This window comes from Poecilia reticulata, linkage group LG3, assembly GCF_000633615.1.
Source record: "Poecilia reticulata strain Guanapo linkage group LG3, Guppy_female_1.0+MT, whole genome shotgun sequence".
NCBI lineage: Eukaryota > Metazoa > Chordata > Actinopteri > Cyprinodontiformes > Poeciliidae > Poecilia > Poecilia reticulata.
The window spans coordinates 7,774,480-7,798,507 of NC_024333.1; the positions used below are offsets into that span (position 1 = coordinate 7,774,480).

General features: G+C 39.6%; 1 protein-coding gene across 6 annotated transcripts in view; it reads right to left on the reverse strand.

Annotated features, from left to right (window-relative positions):
• myo9aa (myosin IXAa) overlaps positions 1-24,028 on the reverse strand; it is a 103,531-nt gene that overhangs the window by 57,623 nt on the left and 21,880 nt on the right. For all 6 annotated transcript variants that reach the window (XM_008404691.2, XM_008404694.2, XM_008404693.2 and 3 more), the window contains exon 2: positions 21,591-22,566. In XM_008404691.2, the coding sequence (XP_008402913.1) occupies positions 21,591-22,475 (885 nt within the window). In that variant the 5' untranslated portion in view covers positions 22,476-22,566. The remainder of the gene's footprint in view (positions 1-21,590; positions 22,567-24,028) is intronic.

Below are 24,028 nucleotides of genomic sequence, written 5' to 3' on the forward strand. Positions count from 1 at the left end.
TCACGCAACTGATCCAAACGTGGACATGTCTGGGATTTTTTTTTTTTTTGGCTACATATGTAGTCTTTGTTTTTTCTTTTGATCTTTTAAAACAGGCACACAGTAGTTTAAGCTTCTACATAAAGATTTGTGCTTGCTTAAAGTACAGTATTGTTACCGTATGTTTATGTAACGATACTCTGAAAATTTGTATATCAGGTTTACTGGAGACATTCTCAGTTTTTCTGTGGATTTTGGATCTTTTTCACTCAATTTCAGTCATTTCAATTTTCAATTTCAACAGATCTTTATTATTTTTTATTGTTTTACTAAACCTAAAAGAAAAAGCTAAGTAAATTCTGTTGAATGGTTCTTTTCTGAACTGATAATAGTGGGAACTCTTGGCTTAACTGCATTTAATAAACAAGAAGAAATGATTTCTCAGTATTTGACCTGCTCATTTCAATCTTTGGTGTATTTGTAAATATAATATTTTTATACTAAACACTTGACATAAGACTATAAGTTACTAATATAAATTCTAACGTGTGTTATTACACATGAAAACAACTTTGTGAAGAAGCTACTTAAGGTGGGATTTTAAATGTCAAAGACAACAGTTCGGCAACTATAGGTTGAGTTTTGTTGTGATTCTGCAAATTTTGTCCCCAAGTTGTTATTTTTCTCATTTTAAAAAACATTTTTACAAAACGTCATCATGGTCAGCTACAAAGATTGGGCAGAAAAATAAACAATAAAAAACAGCAGCCAAAGCTAAAGTCTAAAGGAAATCTTTAAAGCACAATCGGAAAATATGCAGAACTATTGACAAAAACCTTTTGAAACAAAGTTTGGCTCCTGATTGCAAGTAAAATAAAAATCAGACATTGTTTAAAATCTCAGTGCCACTCTGCATGTTTTACAAGAATCTGAACCTCAAGTCAGACATTTTCAATACAATGTAATCTCCAACAGAAACTGCATTTAAGCAAATGCTCCTAGTTTCTTTGGAATCAAACTAGTTTTTGTCATTACTTTTGATGCCATTCTGCACAGAGTACTTAGCTATCGAGCTGATTCAGTGACCTGACCTTAAATGGGACGAGGATGACCTAATTTGCGGTTTCTTTATTTTTAGGCATCGTGTTTTTGCACATCATCAACAGCTTGGAGGAAATTTTCACGCTGCCTTGTGTTTAGGGATCATGTGAGCCACACTGGGAACAGGTTTGTTTTTGTTTTAAAGCCCTTAAATCAAATGGGTTGTGACATAAAAAGAAAAAAGCTTTCCTCTGACCACACTTGGATTCCAGGACGTGCCACCAAACGTTCAGCGTTTCTTCTCCCAGCAGCCCAACGGGGAAAAATTACAAAAATCTGAATCAGTCAAAGAAAGCATTGTTCATTTGACCTCTTCATATCCTACTCCATGATTTCCACCAGCTGACTCCCCCACTGCAGCGACTGCACAGCATGACGACAACCATGCAAAACCACTACCAAGATGACCCTTCGTACACGCAGGTTACTTCCTAGTGGTGTGGTGTGTGTGGGCCCGCTGCATTGTCCCAGGGCCAATTCATAACTGCGACCCTTGTAATCTTAAGGCAGAGTTTCCCTGGGTGGATTGTGGTCGGTGTGGTTGTTTCATCACAGCGGTGAGAGGTGCAGTCATGGGTTCTAGCCAAGAGAAAGCACAGTGGGCTGTGGGTTCTGGCGGTCACTGCCGCTGTGTTAAATATCTGAGCATGGAGTACAGGCCGGATTTACGGACTGGTGGGGGCACAAGTAAAGCCTGGTGGCCCGCCAGGCTTGTAATGCACTAGGGGAAACTCTGAAGCCTATTGTAAAGTTTGGCCCAGTGTACAGGTTTAACCTGCCATTGTAAAACATGGAACATGAAATATAAGCAGCACTCATCAGTAAATATTATATATTATGTTGGATATATATATTACAGCAGCACTCATCAGTAAATAACTGCAAACAGTTAACCATGATATTTCAGTATTTACTGAAGTCAAACTTGCTTTTGTGTCTTATTAACACTAAAATGATGATTCAGTCAGATAAATTATCTAGAAATCAGAGGTATTATACCCAACAAGTCATACTTTCCTTCAAGGAAAAGAGCAGAATAAAATTAGAGCTAGACTGAGTTTAGTCAACAGAGGTCAAAGGTCAGCTGGTTCTTTCCATCTTGGAAAAACAGACTCTTCTAATGCATTTCAAGCACAGAAGCTAGGTTTAATACAGGGGACAAGAACTAAGAAATACATAAAATATGCAAAGAGTTTCCTATTAGATCAATCTTCTCGTCAAGCTCTCAGCTGATTACTCAAAAGCAAGACAAAAACAGGCGGCTTGTTACCGGAGCAAAGCTTAAATAAACTATTTGGCCAAATCAAAAAGTCCTCTTATGTTAGTGAGAAGGAAGTACGCATTAGACACGGTGATGGAGTTAAAAGGCAAAGCCAATAGAAAAATAATCGCGGCTCTCCGGCTCCCCTCAGCCATCAGAGACATCTTTTATACAACGTAAACCTCTGAATTAAAGCTGATGAGTGGAAAACATTCCTCAGTCCAAGCCCCCCTCAAAGACAAAAGCAAAACACAAACTGTACTCATATTGAAAATTAGCAAATTAACTTCCCCTGCCATCCGGTAAACGGTCGACGTCTGGATGAATTTTTCAAATAAGACTGTATCCTTACCCTTGGGCACCGTAAACAGGCCCACGAGATTTCACCGTTTAAAAAGTGAGACGGTTAGCAGGAAATTGTGCGGACAGAGGAACAGCCACAAAACAAATACTGCAGGATAAACATGCGAGAATTTATTTGAGGAAAATCATCTGGAAGGTATGGAAAGGCTGGAAGCGTTATTAGCAGATTCCTCACTGAACGTGATGCTGGAATGTCAAATTCTGAGCCAATTACTGCAAGAGACAGAACGCCACTAAGCAGCAGCACTTTGACCAAGAATAGAGAAATAATGTAGACATTCAGAGACAAACAGAAGGCCTCATATCGCTCAACACAAAAATATTCTTAGGCGACCATAAAAAGATCTACAAGGATGAGAGTTCTAAGTAGGAGAGCCCTGATTGCAGAGTTCTGCTCTGATCTATAAAAAGCCTGACCTGCCAGTTAAGATTTTGGTTGATAAAAGTCACTAAATACAGCAACAATGTCGTGAATTTGGGAGCAGTCTGTTACTGTTAACTGTGAATCTGCAGATCTCCACATTTACTTTTTCTCGTGACGTTTTCTCACAGAAAACCAAAACGTTGGTGTCGGGGAGGGAAAGGACGATCGCTGCATCTCTACTGAAACCGCATTCCTAATGCTAATCTCTCATCTCATTCAAGAGTTTGAGCTGATGGCAAAACTTGATAATTTTTTTTTCCTCACACTGCGTCAGTCGGTTGTGTTGCTAAGCCATACCCATTCTCACTCCTCCTGCCATGCAAGTACTAATTTTCCTCTGCTGAACTTCTGGCCTCGTGTTACATAATCCAATCTGCATCATACAGCATAACAGAGCCACTGTACATGCATTACACTGCGCAGAGATTCCTCCAAGTCAGATGGAAAAAAGGCCAGAAAAACTAACAGGACCAGCAAACTCCTGGCTTGAGAGCAAAGCTTTACGAGTTGTACAGAAGAAAAATACAGTAGTGTTTTCTGTTGATAAGATTAGCTAAATTGACAGGCACAGAGAGGGAAGAGGATGAAGAGAAGGTACAAGGACAGCAGAGAGGGAGGAAAAAAGGCTAATAAAATTTCATAAATATGTTTTGGGTTTATGCATTTATTAGGATAAAAGCCAGAGGTGGGTAGATAAGTCAAAATTTGTGGCACAGCATATTTTTACTTAAGTAAAAGTAAAAACTAGTTGGTAAAAAATTATCCAAGTAGTGACTGATCACGACATCAAATGTAATATTTAAATATTTAAAAATGATGTAATCAGACAGACAAAAATATCAGGATACGGACAAATTCTGGCGTTTTTAAGGCTAAATAAGTAAACACAAATGCATAACATCTGCAAAATAGTCAGGCATAAGAAAATTTTCCAAATCCACTTTTTTCCAACAAAAAATGATGAAATACTTACAGTACATAATGTATGTATGTTAGAAAAGGGTAAAATACTTCAAGTCATAATATATACAATTACCGAATATTTACTTTATCTCCAAATGACGCAGTAGATGGAAGTAGATGGAAATAATGAAGTTTGTGTGCAAACAAAAACTTTCACTTAAACTGAGTCTCTGTCTGGTATCTGTGTTAAAAAGGAGTTTGAAGAACAGAGTCACTCTGTTCTTCATTCAGAGTAATTACTCTGTTCTGGGTAGAGTAGTCAAAATTTTTATATTGAAGTAAGAGAAGCAATACATTACTCAGGCGTGAAAAGTGTTGACTTGTTTTAACAATTTAATACTTTATCCTTCTTTTTGACGAAAACTCTGCAATTGAGAAATTGTGTTTTTTCAACATTAGCAAAATACAGCAAGAGACTTGAACATATTTGTAGTGGAAATGCAGGTGTTGACTGTATATAAAAGCTTGAAAAAGTAAAACGTGTAAAAAAAAAAGCACAACTGAATCCACTTGTCATCCTGCTGATGATGGAAGAGCAGGGTGTCCTCCACCATCAGCCTCTCCGCAGCGTTGGAGAGAAATGCCGTCGTTCCTTCCTCTCAGCCCACTGAACTCTGAGTCACTCCACCAACAACTCCAAGAGACAAAACCTGATTGTTGGGTCTGACTGACCACAGCGCCCACCACAATGCTCAGCCACCAAAAATAAGCGGCTGAATATATTAGCTTACATCGTGTGTTATCATTTGCTAATGACAGCTCTGACAGGCCCACCGACTTCGCTCGCATTGAGCCTCGTGCTGCAGCGCACAGACTACCCCCATCCAGCTTGAACGTCTGCCAACAAACTGCAGCACTGCAGACATGGGCGCGGCCCGGGTCAGTCTCCTCGTCCAAATGTAGTGACGTTATGAAGCCACCAAGTCCAAGTGATAACTTAAATAGAGACCTCTATCAATAATAAAACCACATAGTGTTACTTTTAGGATAACATTAAAGTGTCACGCATCCGGTTAAAAAAAAAACAGATAAGATACGAGTGGCTCTAAAAAGAAGCACAATGAAGCTTATGAAAGCAACTCCCTAAAAAAAAATAGAAAGAAAAAAGTCACTACGTTTACATTACTACGCATCTGCGACATAAAGGCTCTCTTCAAAGATTTATTGGATGCAAACAATTATTTTCCCTCTAAATTTTTTTTCAAAAGTCTGATTACATAAGCAAACTCAACTCTGAAGACGACTGGTTAAAAGTAAAACTCTAAAGTAATCCTGTTGTATTTTACTGCTACGTTTGGCTCTGTAGGTGGCAGCGTGAATCTGGTGTGCCAATTTATCTACAAGGAGGAAAAAAAAGTCTGTGGTAATAAGTCTTACATTGATTGATGAATCAGGTGAGATCATAAGAAAATTAAATGACACATGGCGAACTGCCATTATGAGTGACTGAGTTGTGTCCAGGATCATAATGAAACTGATAAAATTATGAAAAACAGAAAGTCAAGTTACAATCACAACTGGATAGAGTTTGATTGGCAGAACCTTCCTTTTTTTCCCCAGCATCTAAGCCGTAGATCCAACACCAGTCAAAGCAAAGCTGGACAGAAAAGCACAGAATCCAGAACCATTAGTAATGGACTGGCTGTCAAATAGCAAATGACTGATATAAATGTGGGACCATCTTGCCAGAGAAGGAAATAAAACACAACCACCATACAAATATGAAGAGCTTTAGTTTTTTGAGGGACTTCAGTGAGTTCAGCCTGTGGTGGATTTAAATGTATGAAAATATCAAGTTGTTTAGGTTTTTAACAGCAGTGGAAATTATGTGTCTGCATTATTAATGCTTTTTAAAACTTGTTGGAATGTATTCAAACATTAACTATAACAATGTTCACAAGTTTGGGCTGGATTAAAAAAAATGTTATTCAAGAAAACGAAAACTGCTCCACCATTTCACATTAAAAGTTGCAAAATAAAACATGAAAATTAGAGAGACTGCAGAATAATTAAAGGCTTGTTTTTTTTAATGGTTTGGACAAATGTTTACATGTCTGCGCTCTCTAATGATGCAACGTTCCATTTGCATTCCTCGCTCAGAGCCTCTCAACGCGTTTATTTCGTTGGCTGGGTGGGGATAACGTCGGGTTCAAGTACGCCTGTGAACCCCTGAAAGACGTTGAATGAGTCACACGCCAGTGCGTTTTATTGGTCAACACGTGTTTATTTATGGGATGGGAGCAAACTAACTTTACAGAGTATTACAGGAACACATTTTAAAGCCCAAGTTACCGAACATAGAAGTTCACTCCGAGCTGTTAGTAGTTAGTTTGCTTGATGGTTAGTTTTGCTTTTAAAACATTTTTGATGTTTTGTATGCAAGTGAATCTAGATGATATGAATATATAGCTGCTGTTCTTCACGCCAGCACTTGATATGAATGTAAAGAATGATCTGTACTCTACCGATCTGGCTCAATGTTGATGAAGTTCTGCCAATAAATAGCATTTGCATATTTCATAAGTTTTCTTTCATGAACTTTCAGTCCAACAGTTTCTACATCACAATTTGGGTTGGGAATGTATTCGTACCGACAACCTGCACCGCAGTTTTATAAGCAGAGAAAGAATGAGAACCATCTGCCTGGTCGATCGTTCGGGACCCGACGTCAGTTCAAAACCGACTGAAATCAGGCATCGGTCATGGAGTCCTACATCAAGCGTTAGTTACAGTGCTCTAAAAACAGCTCATTCAAAATCTAAAATGTTTATATGAGAGTGTTTTACATCTGGAATGCTTCATAATAACATACAGCACTTTAATCAGTCTAAAACCAAGCTGAGTAATTAGGCAAATTTGGTGGCATTCCACTCAGCTCTTCGCTTTGAAGACGGCCGCCGGCTGAGTGACCAGAGTCAATTTGTCAGCCTGTTCAGGATGTGTTTAACCAGCACTGAGTAAATGTGCTCTGCCTTTAGGAAAACAGGCCTATCTGTTAGAGCAAACACTAATCTCTGTCACACATGCCGCCCATGTCAATAGGGGATTTCTCTTCATTGAGATAGCGGTTTGGCTCGTTAAATGTTTCAGTCACTCCTTCTGCAGAATAGGTGCTTCTCATTATCTGACATTGTGTTGCTAGTGACATTAAAAGATGAGAAAACAACATTGCACAAAAAGTCAGTCCAACTGGGAGGTGGTCTCGGACCAGATCGCGTTTATACAGGAGCAATCTGGGATTACCTCGGCGTCCTGCTGGAAGACGACTAACGGATCCAAACAAACCCAGAAGATCAGCACCAAACGGATATACGGACTTGCTGTGAAAATGATCTGCAGCTCATTTGAATATATGCTAAAGCTATGGCGCGATTCAATCAGGAAAAAAATAAATAACTTTATTAAGATGAGCTCTGATACAAAAATGAGAAATCTAAAGTAATGTTTTTAAATGTAGGTCTTTATTTTGAGACAAAAAGTAGTTCATAAAATGTAGGGGGGAAAAAATGTATTTTATACCATTTTCTTTTCCTGCAAAATTTACATTGAATTTCTACAAAGGATAACTCTAAAATACCAGTAATATATTTTTAGAAACTCTGAAATCCATGGATTTTTTACATTAATTTCCATCCAAAAGGAAAAAACAAAATCAATCCACCTTTTGCTATATTTTATGCTTTGTTTTATATAATAAAAACAGAAGGAAAATGGCCGTTCTTTAAAACTGACAACTTATAATTGCAGACAAATATCTACTCTCAGAAATGCATTTATTTAATTTTTTTTATAAAAGTCTTGTGATGTTTTCAGCTCTAAAGGTTTATCTGCCTGCACTGAAATCAGATTGGCTCTTTAGGCGGTAAAAGTTGCAGACCCCTGGCGTACATGTACGGATGGGTTTACCTGGATTACCACACATAATTGTGGGTAACAATAGTCAGCATTGGTCTACAGAACCTTAAATGTTTTGCTCCGTCTTATGCGTGCTTCTGCGATTTGTGTGTGGCTTTGTCTCTGTTTTTGGAGGTGTGCCATGGGGGTGGCTCTGTGACGTGGTGAAAGATATCCGGAGCCACAGAGAAACTTTAATCCAACTCTTTACATTTTGGCTGAGTGTTTGTACAAACACGGCGAGCCACCGCTGCATTTCCAGTTGACAAATGTCCCACCTCTGTAGAGTCTGTGAGCACCAACGCCCAGCATCAAACAAACAATACAACCACCTGTTTGTTAGTTTCCCCCATGTAGAATTTCAACGTTTTGGCTAAGACTTTATGAAGCCAGTGAGAAAATGAGTAAAAAAAAAAAAAAAAAGTTCCACTCAACGCTGAGCTCATAAAAACTGGAGCTGCTTGCAGTCCAGACATCAGCAGAAAAAGAGGAAATGCACGAGGCGCAGAGAGAAGCTTCCCAAATCTGGCCGCCATACAGTGAGCTGGAATGTTACAGTGAGGGGGAGTGAGAGGTGGGGACACAATGTCCTGGAAAACACTGAGCCACGTCCCAGTTTACGGTGTTCACACATGGGAAGTCGGGAAAACGGCAGAAACTGCAACAGACTTTGGACTAATTATAAGTCAGCTTTGAATCAAATTCTTCCAGAGCTGAACATTTAAGACTGCTGTTTGTTGCCGTTGCGAGTTAATGGGGTGTAACCAGAACTGAAGAAAACACTAAAAACAAAAGAAAAGAGTGGATCAAAACAACATTCTTAAAAAGGATGAGGTAACTTTTAACAATGAGTTCTGTAGTTCTCACTCCTTAAAGCTGCTGCTTGCATTTTCGAGGTTGGGGGGGGGGATCAAACTGACAAATATTTATTTCACTTGGCTTTTCTGAAAAGCTGACTGACCTACATATACGGCCAAGCGCTTCCTGAGTTTCCTGGCATCTTCAGCCGCCTGCAGCGGAAATCCAAGTCGAAGTTCACCTTTGATCAAATCCATCCAACAGAAATGCTGATTTACTCCACTAGTGGAGGGTGTCTTTTAATATCAAAGTGTTGCCCTCTTAAAAATGTACTACAATGGTGCTATTGTTTTACTTGCGCAAACAATACAAAAACGACCAACGTTGGCCGAAACCATTCCCATCCTCAGAACCTTTATTCTGCACTTGGCACAGATGAAAATAGTAGGTCCATTAAACACTGAAATGTGTTGTCCACTAGTTTTTTTAAGGATCCAGCCACAGACCATTAGAAAGGAAACAATTAGTCTACCTTTGTTTTCTCCCTCTTGTAAATACTATGAAGTTCACAAGAACTAGAACTTCAAAAAAAAATACCAAGATGGAGCCGTTTAGCAACAAAACCTTTAGGTGGGTTTGGTGTACCATAAAAGGAAAAGCAACTCTCACCCATTGCCAACTACGATATTAATATCCTTCTTAATGAATATTAATAAAATCTTAATAAAAGAGCAGAAATACTGTCTTCCATTGACAGACAAAGATTCACCCTCTAAAACACACAAATAGAAAAAAAAACTGATCATCAGATAAACTGTTTTATGTGCAACTTAGTTGCATCAAAGGCATCAGCAGCTTCCTGTTAGCCACTTATGCTAATAAAATCCAGTTAATGTTCAACTCAAGTTGACAGATTAAATGTCCATGGGTGTGTGTGTGTTAGTTATACCCTCCAGCATGTGTATGTTGACCTCTCTCATTACCCAACACCAACACAGAGCAAATCTCCGTCCACACGGCTTTCCATGCTGGAACAAAGTCGCAACAGGTGGTCCAGTCGCAACCCGCTCATATGTGCGCCGCATGTCCACCGTTAGCTTGGAGTTAAACTGTGTTAACAGGCTGCAGCCAGGTGTGGCAGGTGACTTACTGTAGCACAAGCTCAACACTAAAACTAATCCACCTGGTCAGGGCAGAAAGGGGGTCAATCCAATTAGTTTGATCTGGGAGACATAAACATCAGCCTGTGTGTCTAGTTCGGTCCCACAGAAATCATCAGGATTTCTGTTCTAGACACACAGATGTGCTCAACCATTAAAATAAGACACACTACTGTCCTAAAAAAGCTTCAGAAGAAGAAATAAAGGTCGCAAATCAGCTCTTGCTCAAAATGTTAACATACATGAGCCCTATTGAAATCTGTCAGAATTTAAATTCAACCACACACTAAACATTTGAAGTCCTTTTTAGCATGATACAAGAGGGGAAAGCCAGCAAAAATGTGTTCAAGTTAATCTTTCAAAGGGTCAAAATTCAGAGTCTGTTTATCACAGTAAGGGGAAAAGTATGTGGTATAATCTCCAAAACAAAAACACGCTAAATCATAAAACCAAACTGCAATTTCTGAAAATACGGTACAGCAGCCACGAAACAAAACTGGATGTAATTCCAAGAGAAACTGGTCAGGGAAGCTGCAATGACTGACAACAGAAAAAGCATCTGTGGGAATTTCTGCCAAGAACTGGTTTTGTTCTACATGTGACAACAATCTTCTCTATAATCCATATTTCTCTACTAAGGAGACGGGTTTCAAGACAGAAGCCTTCCTTACATCCAGGCCTGGCAAAAATCTTTCAAAACCTTGGGTATGAGGAAGAATGAGCAAGAATCTGATGAAACCATCCCTGTACCCTTGGGAAAATATTCAAAAGTTAACTTTAGAGTGAAAACCACACTATGTATCAAGAAAAAGTAAAAAAACAGGGGTTACTTCAGATGCACCTGGTGTTTATACTTTAAGGTAAGGTTTTCTTCGACCAAAGAAGATTTAAGTATTAATTTAATTGCATGCACATTTTTCCAACCAGGTTCTCATCACTGCTTAAATATTAATGCCTATTTCCAGTGACCTGGACAACAGCTGAGATGAAAATCTGTGGGGAGAAAAAAATCCTCATCATGAAATCAACTAATCTACAGACAAACTACAGGAAAATGTACTCTGCTGCATATGGCCAACTGGAATAATCTTTCCATGAGCGATTTGCTCCGGGGTAACATCCCTCATGTTTTCTGCTCCTTTCCAGATGTCTGCACTTTTCACACAAAGTTTTATTGCACCACATCTGGACATGTGGGAAGCACAAGATGACCACAAACTCCACAGCAGATGAGAGCCTTGCAAGAGAGAGAGCGAGAGAGAGAGGTCACCTGCAAGGATTTATGCAAGTCAAGTGCGGAGGGCAGGGTGCACTTTCAGCATTTATGCAATAGTCAAACTCAGGGGTCAGAGGTGAAGGAAGAAGGACTGCATATTCTAAAGGAGCCGTCAGCTGGGGTTCAAGAGTCAGCAACATGGGTGAGAAAAAAAAGGTTATGAGTAGGGGAGAAATGATATAGTCACTGTTGTTTTTTTTTATTTTTAATCAAACGGTTAAAAAAAAATTAATTCATTCTCCATAACTTGACTCGTCCTGGTCTGAAAGGTTTTAGACTTATTCAGAAGATTTTTAGGCATTTTTGCAGTTCTGTGACTGTACTCGCATTTTATTTATCTGGCAGCATTTTTCCAAACTTAAATATCGTTTGCATTTTTAGGTATAAAACAGATAGATATCTAGTGCACATATCTCATTTGAAACCCTTTTAATGACTCTGAGCTGAGTTCTTCCCAGTACAAAGTGGTGAGAACTGGCAGCCCACTCCTCCAATGTTAGCATAGCATTAGCATAATTTAGAATCATCTAATGTCCCGTATTGACCACATCTGTGATGTATGACACTAGATTACCATAGCAACAGCCTCCCATTCCTGTTTGAAATAACCTTAGAACCAACTAAAGCTACATGTAGCTTATCTAGTAAACTTGTTTTAGAAAAATGAAAAAAAAAAAAAACCCAACATGCCAATGAATGATATACTGTAATTGTTTGATGGGAGAAACATATGTCCTCTCACTGCAACAATTCAGCTTAGTTGCTTTATAAATTGATAACATGAAAAGAAAGGAAGCTGGTTCCCCCCAGCTTTGTGTTCGGTCCTTGTAAGCTGATCAAGTTCAGGTTATCAAGCTAGTGGCTAATGTGCTAGAAACACATTAGCCAAGTTGGCTTTACCAACTTTATAATAAACCAACACTCTAGTATGCAGGGCCCTAAAAATTTTAATCGAGATTCTAACATAAATTCTAAATGAAAAATTAACCACATAATGATGCTTTTAAATAAAATATTGGGATCAGGCTAGCAAAACTAGCATGTCTGTCGATAAAATAAACAACTTACTCAAAAAGAATAAACTAGATATACAAATAAGATGTATTAAATTTTATCTAACTTTTTTTTTTTAACATATAATTCAAGATTAAATAAGGGAATTATTCTCAATCTTCAAACCCAAAAGCTGATGATCTGTCAACAGTATTTGAATTACTCAAATAATTTTTCTTTGGATAAACAATCCTTGAAATTATTACTTAAGAGAAACATGGTCATGAGCTTTCGTAAAGGAAAGAGATTATCAATAGTTCCACCTTATAACCAATGTGAATTATGTCTCAAAACTATGATCTCATCCAAATTTTCCATAAAAAGATTACATCACAACTAGAGGCTTTAAGAGCAGCAGAAATCTCTTAAGGACTCCAGACACCACAGCGGGTCCACTATAATTGTATTTGGCATCACCGCTTCTACGTCGTTTAAAATAATGGCTTTTCTGAGCGTCTCGTTCCAGCGTGAGGCGCTGCTGCAGGTGCAAGTGGGGCATCAGAACAGCTGACAGCAGGTGCTGACTGGGACATTGAAGGGGGCGATGTTGACGAAGCACCTGCAAACCGCAGCATAAATGAAGAGCCTGTGAATGGAAACAAACAGGCACATTGTCGGACAGCTGCCGACGAGCAACTTCACTGGAAAACGCTAGCAGAGCTAAAAGAGATGAATAAGCTTGTGTTTTCCTCCCAAAAAGGTAGTGAGAGCAGACAGAAGATACAAATTATTTCCATAGTTGGAAAACTTAGAAAATCAAAGAAAATAAGGACTTCCTTTTGAGAGCGGCTGAAATAGTTAACCGTAGCTAAGCCGTCATTTATCACTGAAGTGAGCCACTGTTTTCCAGCTCTTTGTGTAAACCCTGTAGGTCTAAACAACTTGTACTTTCTCTGCACATCGTAAGCCAACCATCTAGATGATAGATCAACTTTTGCCCAATCTTGTCAAAACACAAACTAAACTCAGTCACCATAAGAGCCTTAGTAACCCCTCAGTAACCTTTGACATCATGTAGCCACTGAGCATAGTTGTGCCTTTTACAACAGATAGGATGACAAAGCTGGAAGAGTATGTGCTCTTGCCCTTTTTTTTGTATACAGTTTCAGGGAAAAAAAAAAAAGAGCCTGGCACTGGGGTGCAGAGATAAACACAAAGTGAAAAGCTACAGCTGCAGCTGCTTGAATTCTTCATTTTTCAACTGAACGAAATGCGAAACACTGTAACTCTGCAGAAATTGATACTTCTATAAAATACAGGAAAGAACAAGGGTTCTGAAATAAATCTACATTTGCAAAATGTACACGTTTATAAATTTGCTGCCTGCTTTCTTAAATAAAGAGGTGGTGAAATAAGAATGAGAACAACTGGGGAACTTTTTAACCATCACAGACGCTGATGGCTTTCCTTATTTGGAACAATGTAATCTAAATGGTATGTAAATATATTGGGTTACAATAAGCTGAACACCCTGAACACAGAGATGTACCAGTCAGCTTTTCCTTTCAGAAAGCGATTTCCAGTTGTTTTTTTATCCGTTTGCCGATCCATTATTACAGATTCCAATCCAATCAACAGCTTGAACTTTCACACATCATTTTTGAGCAAAATACAAAAATAAACATCCAGGATTAGTGACATGTGGCTTAATGCATAAATTGGGAAAATGTTGGAATTCCTTTATTTCTTAAACCCAAAACTATTAAATCTCATTATTGTTTAATTTAGCAAATAGGAGTAATTTTGGTAATTCTAACTGGCCTAAGAAAGTAACATTGTGGTCTGATTTAACTTCAGACACCGATTAAAAAAAGGAGTGTGTGCGTCTTTTAATAGGTGTGTGTAAACCTCTGGTTTCAAATGTCTCGACTTTTGAAGAAAAAATAAAATTGGCCAGATCAAACCTCAACAAAAACAGGAAGTCGGTATTATCTGGAAACTCCTGGTTGGTACATCTTTATTTCTTATGTTATCAACAAAAAACATTTCTAATATGTCTATTTCAAAAACGTGCCATAGGCCGTGTGACAGGTTCACCGTTCCATGCATAAGATAAGATAAACACCAGAAGGGGAGCTTTTTATGCCTTGTTATTTGTCATGGTTCTGATTTACTACAGATCACTAGTGTTTGTGTTTATAGCACAAAAGAAAGAAGAGCATTTATTGCAAATGTTGTTGAGTCATACCGGCAGTAATCGAGGCTTGACAGGGACCTTTAGGATTTTACTGCTCTGTTTCTGTTTCCTTCAAGAGTTTCTTTTCATGTGGAAGATGAGTCATGTCCAGTCATTTCCTGGGATTTGTCTTAATGAGTCTGAGTCATGACAAGTTCCAGGTTTGTAGAGAGCAGCAGGAGGACACAATCATTTAAATGAGACAGGCCGTCCAGGTAATTTATTAGAACCTCAATCCGACTCTTCAAACGGTCCTCTCTGTGAAACAAGTGAAAAACAACAGTAATCTGCAAATAACTACCAAACTATTACCCTAACAGAATACTAATGGGAACTCTAATCAACAGAGCATTTCTTAAGAGTACGTACGGATCATTTAATATGTTGAGATAAAGCGTTTTTCATCCTGTTTTTGTTCCGATCAGGAACAGAGGCGAGTCAGAAGTTTAGATTAAAGCAAACTAAAATGTGTTAAAAACCACCTTTAGCAGATCCACTGCAGTAAAAGTATTATACAAGAGAGTGCTGGGAAACATCAGTAGGTAGTAATAATGAAACAAGAGTTGGGACTCACCTGGTGAAAATTTCCCTTGAACTGTTGAAACAGTGGAGATTTCCAATTCTATCGGTAAGCCCTGCATTGGACGTCTATCTGCAGACTAAGTAATTTGAGTCATGACTTCATCTCTGTGTAATGGAGCCAATCTAGTCAGCAATAGGAACTACTGCTAAGATGATTAAAAACAGATAAAGCCCTCCAATTATCACGACAAGGTGACTCAGTAGAAGTTTCTTTGATGTTTTTGGGAGCATTTCATACCAAGGAACTTAAACATTTTAGGTTGTTGCAACATCACAAGAGTGTTTCTCATAAAATAAAACGTTATTTCTCAAGTACAGCGGGAAATCAACAATAAACTGATTGTGCAACTCACAACACTATAATTTTACTCAAAAATGTGTAATCGGCTGGTGTCAACACCCACTTCCTATGACTGGCTTTCTGTGGCCCCCATTGATCGAATGACAACTTGCTCGTACTCGTCAGCTGCAACATGGTGATAGTGTAGTTCTCTAACAATGCAAGTGCTGGTCAACAGTGATGCCACAATAAATCAGGGCGTTTTTGTGAATCAAAGTACTTTATCTAGAAAAAGTAGTGCAGGAAGACATCATTAGTCTCATGTTCTCTCACCTTTTGTGTTCAATTGTGCTGTACTTGATGTAGTTATTGAACAATGTATGTTAGTACTTATGTAAAAATAAGCCATGTGCTGGAAATTTAGCAGAGTGGTTTGGTAAAATGCTCATGGATGTAGTAGGAAGAAAAAGGTATTAAATTTCCATCTTGACCTCTCACATTTTTCTGTTGCCATGCAACATAATTTTCAAAAATGTGTCTATTAATATTTCTCAAATTATGACTGAGGTTTCCTGCCAATTTGATTTCCGACTTCTCTAACTATTTGTCAAGTTGGGGATAAATCCATTATCATACCACTTGCTTTTTAAATACAAATCAGGACAAGCTGATATGTGACTTGCCACATTTTGCTGTGAAATATGAAAAGACATCAGCTGTGTTGAGTTTATCTTTTCTAATCCAAACTGTTCCAGAAACTTTTTTGGGCTATGTTTTTTGCAAGGCGGTTTCAAATGCAGTCCAGATAGCAGTAAAACTTGGTTTAAGTTTCTTATTTAACTTATTTGTTTGAGAAAAAGCCTAACTACATAAGAAGACCAATAATCTAACTTCAATAAAATGCAGAGCTCTGACAAATAAGAAATATAATCTCGGCTCTTACATTCCCCATCTCTCTTGTGATGCCCTTTCCTCCATCTCAGCCTGAGGTAAATCTTATTTGACCCCACCCAGGTAGGGGAAAACCCATATTAAAGCACTACTCTTCCCGGTAATAGTGGGGGGCTCTGGACTGCCCGCATTATGAGTGCATCTCTGTCTTAGTGCAGGAGTATACTGAAGAAGCACTGAAGTAGATGCTGAGCAATGAAACTGCTGACCTGGGATGACTCACACCAGGGATATTTGTTTTGGCTGGGAACACAAAGGAACCCAACAGGAGCTCCAGAACTCACTGGGCCAAGGGGGTCTGTCAAAACAGCTTAGGACTTGAGTTCACCCAGAGAGGATTCCCTAACATGTACACAGTCGGTACTAATAATACAATCACCTCCCAAGTCTTAGAAATAATATCCGAACCTGAAAGGGCTTCAAGGAGAAAGTGTCTCATTTAAGCAAAAAAGGACAATTTATGCTTGCAAAGATGCAATGAAACAATGTTTGTATAGAGCACCGTACTGGAAATGTCACAGCTGGAAACAAACACCTCAAACCAACAGTCAAGTACGGGAATGGAGGGTTGATGATTTGGGTTTGTTGTTCAGCCAGAGGACCAGTGCACCAGACACAGAGGTGATACTTTTGTATACCAAAGTATTCTTCAGCCAAATCCTAAAACTTGGCCAAAAATGGGTCAATATTACAATGATGACAAGACAAAGCAGAAAACAAACACCACAATGGCTGAAAAAGAAAAGACAGAAGGTGGACCGGTTGAAATCGAGACATCAAGCTGATTGACTTGTCACAAACCTACTTGCAGGTTTGAACCCCCAATCCATCTCAGTTGCTGTTGTAACCTTGGGCGAGACACTTAACCCATCTTACCTGCTGATGGTCAGAGGCTGTGCCGGTGCAGGTCAGCTATGGCTACAATAAAGTAGCTCACCAGCGTCAGTGTGTGAATAATATGAATGTGTGTGTCAGTGGATCAATAAAGGTAGTGTGAAGTGCTTTGGAGTTCTCTGGACTTGATAAATTGCCATACAAGTAGTGAACATTTACTAAAGACAACATCTGAAGATTCTGGCACTGCAGACCAAAGAACTGCAGAGGGTTCTGCAGTCTGCTATTTAAATATTAGGGATAAAGGATGGCCTCACACTAATGCAGCTAATCCAGAACGTGCACTCCGTACCAAGGAGATTTATTGTTCAGTCACGCCTTCAATCATTCCCAAATGTGAGGCAGCCACCTGAAAACCCACAACTCAGCAAGCCGACAGCAGAATTCAAAGCATGGCTGGTTGTTGAACAGCAGGTCATGATAAACTTAGGAAAGACAATACCAGGCAGATGTATTAAAAACACAACTTTCCCAGAGCTCAAACATATGTAGACTGAGAAGAGAAGCACACAAAGCTTTTGTTCATGAGGTCCATTTCTGAGAATGAATGAAGACATTCTGCATGCATAAACAGTCCCACAACGGAGACAACAGAAGATAAAACCAACCCAAACAATACAGAGCAGTACGTTTTACTGTATATGCAGGCAGTCACCGATATTAGAGGCTTAACGTCATTTCAGACGACTCTGCCACAAAAAGCTAAACACTTTGAGGAATGACCGAAAGCAGATAAGCACTAAAGCAAAACTGTGTGAAGTATTTGTCACATTTCATGTATGCTTCTATTTGTCTTGAGTCTACAGGGTCAGCTCAAGTCCAAAGCTGTTCAACTCGAGGCAGGAATAGCAAAAATCACTTTATGACTCTGGGACTGTGCTGAAATTAAAGCCTGTCAGACTTCTAAGTGCCTACATTTGGAATAATCACTGTGTTTAAGGAATGCCGAAACTTTCCGAGTTCATCTAATCAACACAACGTGTCCTTACAAAGTATGTTTTCATCTCGTTCTCAGCTGCAATAATGAAAACTCTGGAGCAAGAGTCAGGATCTCGACAAAGAGCTCCAACTGTTGGCTGGTTTCCAAAATAAACCCCTGTTTATGAGTGACATTTTCTACGTTGGGTTTAAGAAAAATATGGCTTTCAATGAACTTAGGTCTCAATGTTTACTTTTTTTAATTTTATTTTTTTTACAGTGTACTGTAAATGTTGGCTTTGCTTTGCTGTGGCACTGTTTATATGCAGATAATGAGTCATTTTAAGGTAACAATCTGACCCAGCCTCCACCCCAGATTTAAGCAAGCTCTTCACCAATTCTGGAGGATAAATGTTTTTTCTTCATGATTTCAAAAATTAATTCCCTTAAAATATTTAGTGTACAACACAAGATGGAAGAGGCCTTTACAAACTAAAAATGTTTTGCTTTGTTAAAACTCGGGCAATATTAACAACCCATGTCTGTTTCCATCACCTTGCCATTTTTGTATGCGTTTCAGGAGAGGGAAGGGAAGAGGCTGGCCATGTGGCATTGGTTTGGTCATGTGACAGTAATAGTTATGCAACACAGGATTACGATCTAACTGATGCAGAGAAGCAATGTCAGCATTGAGGTAAGAAAATTTATATCACATTGAGAAATATTTATCAGCCATAACAGCAATAAAATTATCAGATTTCAATACCAAAAAAATTTAGAGTAGAGATATCAGTGTATCTTTACACACAGAGATTAGAGGTAACATTTTTTAAATTTACATGAGGAACGCACTTTAAAATGAGATTTTTGTAATATCAAAGAAAATACTGCTTAATAAATCTTCCTTACTCTCCTGGTACGTCCCTAAAACAAAAGAAAAAAGCCTCAGGGAGGCAAGTGGACAAACGATCCCACTGACGTAAACTTTTCCTGTGCTGATGTCGTCCATCTCTCCCTGCAGTAGCACAGCAGCTCCAGTCTTGGCATCACTCACCATCAGGGCAGATATGCAATCTCCCTGTGCAAACAATTACGGGCAGCTCCTCTGCACTCACAGCTACTCACTCGTGTTGAGGCATTGAGGATTAAGACAATGTGCTTACACATTAACCAGAGAGTCACACACATCAATGGCATTCCTCAGGACTGTATTTACCAAACTGAAAGCAATAAAGTGTGGGGTAGTTGAGCTACCTGCAGCCTGAACTGTTGCCTTTTAGTTTACCCTTTGACCTTGGCTTCTGAGAGCATAGTTTCAACTCGACATTGATGCAAAACACTTCAACAAATTTTTTTTAATAGAGAATACATTAGTGGGATTATTATCGTGGTGAAAGAGTCAGTACAGAGAGGTGTTTTGTTTTTTTTAAACCAGGAAAAAAAAGCCACTTTTAAACTGTAGCATTTAACAGAAGATGAAGAAGGCTTTTCCAGATCAGTGAACTTGTGAATTGCCAAGAATAAAATGAAACAGTCAAGAGTAAATTCCTTCTTAGCTGCTTGAACTCAAAGTAACAACACGGCTTCATTCTTGACAAGAGGACCAAAAGTAAACATGGCAGCAATCAGGAGCTGTGACAGCCAGCATTGTAACCCATTGCGACATGTAGAAAGAATCTTAACACAGCCCATATTTGCCTTTTCATACAGGCAGCATTATGCATGCCATTGATCAGTGTTGTGCAACTCTCAGGAATTCGGCTGGGCAAAAAAACAATGTGTAGTTGTGAACCCATCAAAGATCGTGAAATGGATTGCACTATAGTTGCAGGTCCCTGAAGGGAAAGAAAAAAAAAAAAAAAAAAAAAAGAATATGAGTGGAATGTCTTGAGTGATGAGAAAACAACCAGTTTCCTTCACAGACCTCTGGCTGGGCCTCTACAACATCCACCTTGAGACTATTTCCATGGTGCAGAAAAAAAAAAATCTGTAACTACACCATTGATAATTCACAGCCTGCATGCAGATAAGGCTCCTCTGTTCTCCAAATAATCCCCACACAGCTGGACAGAAACTGTACTAAATTTCTTTGTGCCAGTTAAGATCAACAAGAGACAGAGGCATGAAAAGCAGCAATGTGTAACTAATGTTATGTGTGGAAGCAGCTGCAATAAGACACACTGTGTAAACTATGACTGCAGAGATTCCAGAATAGCTAGCATCCATTTTCCAAAGTTCTGGCAACAAAAAAGGGGAACTAGACAGTAATTTTAGGAGGAGTCAAATTCACATCAAGTTTTTAACCGCACAAAAATATTTTAATAAAGGCCAGCTAATGTTTCCAAAGCCAGATAATCCCAGATTTTAGGTTTAATCAGGTCCAAATCAACTCTGAAATAAGAAGTCCAAAACCACCCACTACTCTTAAAATGTAAAACCTTTTGTTGCGTTTTTCCTATCCCCAATTCCACTGCACCTCTAAGGATGAGACTCAAATGCAGCAGATTTGGAAAAACCACCTGCACCAGTCTTTCTCGAAGCAGCACATTCCCAACACAAACCTTCCCCTTAATCTCATGACCGCACCGTGCCTTAGGTCACACACCAGCACAACACCTTTAAACTTCTTCAGGATGCAGTTGCATGCAAGAGCACACCACAAGACCACATGTTTTACAGGGGACTAAGAACCAAGCCACACTGGTGCACACAGGCCTCACCCTGCAGATACGCTGTCATGTAGCTCCTCTTTTGTTCCACTAAGCAGCTTGAGAAGTTACAGCCACAATTATAAACTACCATGTTTAACAAATATTATGCAAAACCTTCCAAGGGCAATCAAGCCATTGTGTGTCACTCACGATGATGTTATGATTAATGGGCACTTATCACAGTCACAAAGTATGACAGTAAAAACACCACAAACTTCCTACGACAATATTTTCTAAATATTGGAGAGGCATGTCAAAGTAGCATTTACAACAGCACTCTTCAGGAATCTCTCATTGCAATCAAAGGAGAGATTTTTTTTCCCTCAACAACAAAAAAAAAAAAGGTACAAAACGGTTCCTAAACAAATTTGGAAAAATTATTATACATGCCCTTGAAAATACACCCGACAACCTTGCAAAAACAATTCACGTTGTGGCTGCTTGACGTCTTACAATTTTGCAGGATCTTCCATCACTGTGAAGTGGCACTTAAAGTTCTAAGAACTGAAAAAAAAAAAAGTTTGAGTGGAAGCGTGTTGCAGAGCTGGTTTTAAAAAGAAATCAAAAAGTGAGGTCGGCAGCAAAAAATCTTTTGATTGCTCGTTAGTCACCAATAATTACTTGAAGTAGTTAAATAAGAGCTTTCTTTTGAACGCTCTACTGAAGTATTTCTGAAAAAGTAGAAGAACTACTCCTCCACCCCAAATGCAACAGGTCCTTAGGCCCTCAAGTCAAGTTCTGTTTTTCCAAGTTCTGTCAAATGATTTGTTCTAAACAAAACTAATGAATAAAGGTTTATTCCTCACCTCCAATACTGGTCCGGCTCCCAATATGATTTGCTCCACTCCACTGGCAAAGCCCTTCTGACTGAGGGCAGTCAGATGATGAATGAGAAAGTTTGTGCTTTGCGTCTTCCCAGAGCCGCTCTCCCCCGATATGACGATGCACTGGTTCTTCTGTCTCCTCAGCATTGCGTGGTAGGCCACATCCGCCACGGCGTAAATGTGCGGCTCCAAGTCTCCCAGCGTATGATTGTCATACATCTTCACATACTTAGGGTTGTAAATTGGCAGGAACTTGAAAGGGTTAATGACGATGAGGATACTTCCAACGTAGGTGTAGATCTTTTCCTGCCGGAAGCGCGAGCGCAGGTTGTCCAGCAGCGAGCGCTCGTTGAGCTCCGGCAGGCAGCACAGATCGGCGTGGTCGCCCCGAGAATCGGGTTGCGGGAGCAGTCCGCGTTCCATCATGCGCCTTCGCTCCTCCGTCACCTGCAGCCACATCTGGAGACTGCCTCCATAGTGAATAGATCCGTCCAGATTTTTCTGCCTCAGCAGGAAGCGATAATCATCGCCGCCAGACAGCGGACGGTGCTCCAGAGCCACGCGAGGCCAGAGCATCATCCTCTGCACGGGACAGTCGGTGGGGTTCAGAATCCATTCTTCCCCACCAAACTCCTTCACCTCGGCTAACACATAACACTTGGTGCGGTCCAGGTGCAGCCGCTCGATGACGCGCTCGATGGCCTCAGCGGCTGTGGTGGTCTTGCGGGCACTGATTGGACAGTAGATGGTCCCCTCTGCAAGGGAGCCTGGATAGATGCGCACGGTGAGCTCAGAGTTCTCAAAGCGCTGCCGGCGGCCCAGGGTGCCCATGCCACCAACGCCACCAACGCCATCGCGAGCACTCATGGCGGAGCAGGAGCTCCCATTAGAGGCAGCAGGCCTGGTACTGGCAAGTCCTTCACTGGGCTGGTGATAGCACTACCTCAAGACATCACCACTGGAAGAAAGAAGAATAACAAGGTAAGGACCAGAAACAATCAGTATGAAAGTTCCTTTAAGAAAACTAGGGCTGTCAATGTTAACGCATTAACGCCTGAGACTAATCTTAATTTGTTTAATGCATAGTATTACCTGGTGTAGATTATTCACATTACCCATTTTGACCTAAAAGTCTCTCTTCTGCAGAGGGTTACTTAGTTGAAAGCAGTGTGTTAAACGGTCTTAAACCGAGTTCATCAATGCAGAGTTGCAAACGCGAAGAATCAGAGTGGTGTGCTCAGAGGCAAATTTTGATTTAAAAAAAGACCACGCAGTTAGAACAAGCACCCCGTGTACAGAGGCTATAGACCTTTGAACGGCCATCCAGAGTTCGAATCCCAGTCTCGGTTCCTTTGCCCCCCTTCTACCTGCACCCTCCCTTCAGATTACTGTGAAATAAAGGCTACCAATGCCGAAAAAACTAACAGAAGACACTGTGATGGATGTTTGAATAAAGCCAACCTACCGTGTAGCTTAATTATTGCTTACTTGTGGTTTTTCCACCAAAGCACAACTAGTTTACAGTTACCATTTCTGAATTACGTTTCAAAGAAAATGACCTATTTTAAACCTTCCTGAATATGAAAACCTGGAAAACTGAGATGTGTAGTTTGAGACAATAAAACATTTTGGTAAATGTTTTTTTTAAAAACATGCATTTTTTTACCTTTTAAGCTTACAAAGTTAAGCTTTTTAGTGATTAATCAGCGCGATTAAACAGATTTTTTTTTTTAATTGACTGATGGCACTAGAGAAAACACAACAATCTCAACATATGTACAATGAATGAACTTCTCTAAACTGGTTTACAGTCTGGGATTTCTACGCAACCCATTCCACCCCACCAGATTACGAAATACACCAGATTTTGACACGTGGCCCTCGTGTGCTGTTATGTAATATGCTACGGGGTCATATTATTTTGCTGGAGACTGACATGCACACTCACACTGGATAAAGGATAAGTCATCAGGCTCAGTGGGATAACCATTAACACTCATACCCACTGCGAACGCTCACATAAGCTCCTCGCAGACCCCGACAGCAGCAGCTGCCACCCTCTTTGCTCCACGCACAATCACGCCATTCACAAGTTACCGCTTTAATGCAGTGACGGGGCATCATGTGGAGAGCGGGGGGGTCAACAGAGACAGACGGGAAGAGGCAGGGTTAAATTAAAACATCCCAGCTGCTCAGGAGATTTCTCTGCCATTCTGATTCAATTTTAATCATCACACTGGAGATAGTGACATATATAACAATAACGCAATGAAATAATAAATTGTTTTTTTTTCTTTGCAGCATCTGCAAAATAGCAGAAACATTTGTAAATGGCAAATTTATGCGTCACATTGGATAACAATGAGAAGCAGTGTATCCGAGCATAACTGAGGATTAACGTTCTTTGGGGTTGATTGGAA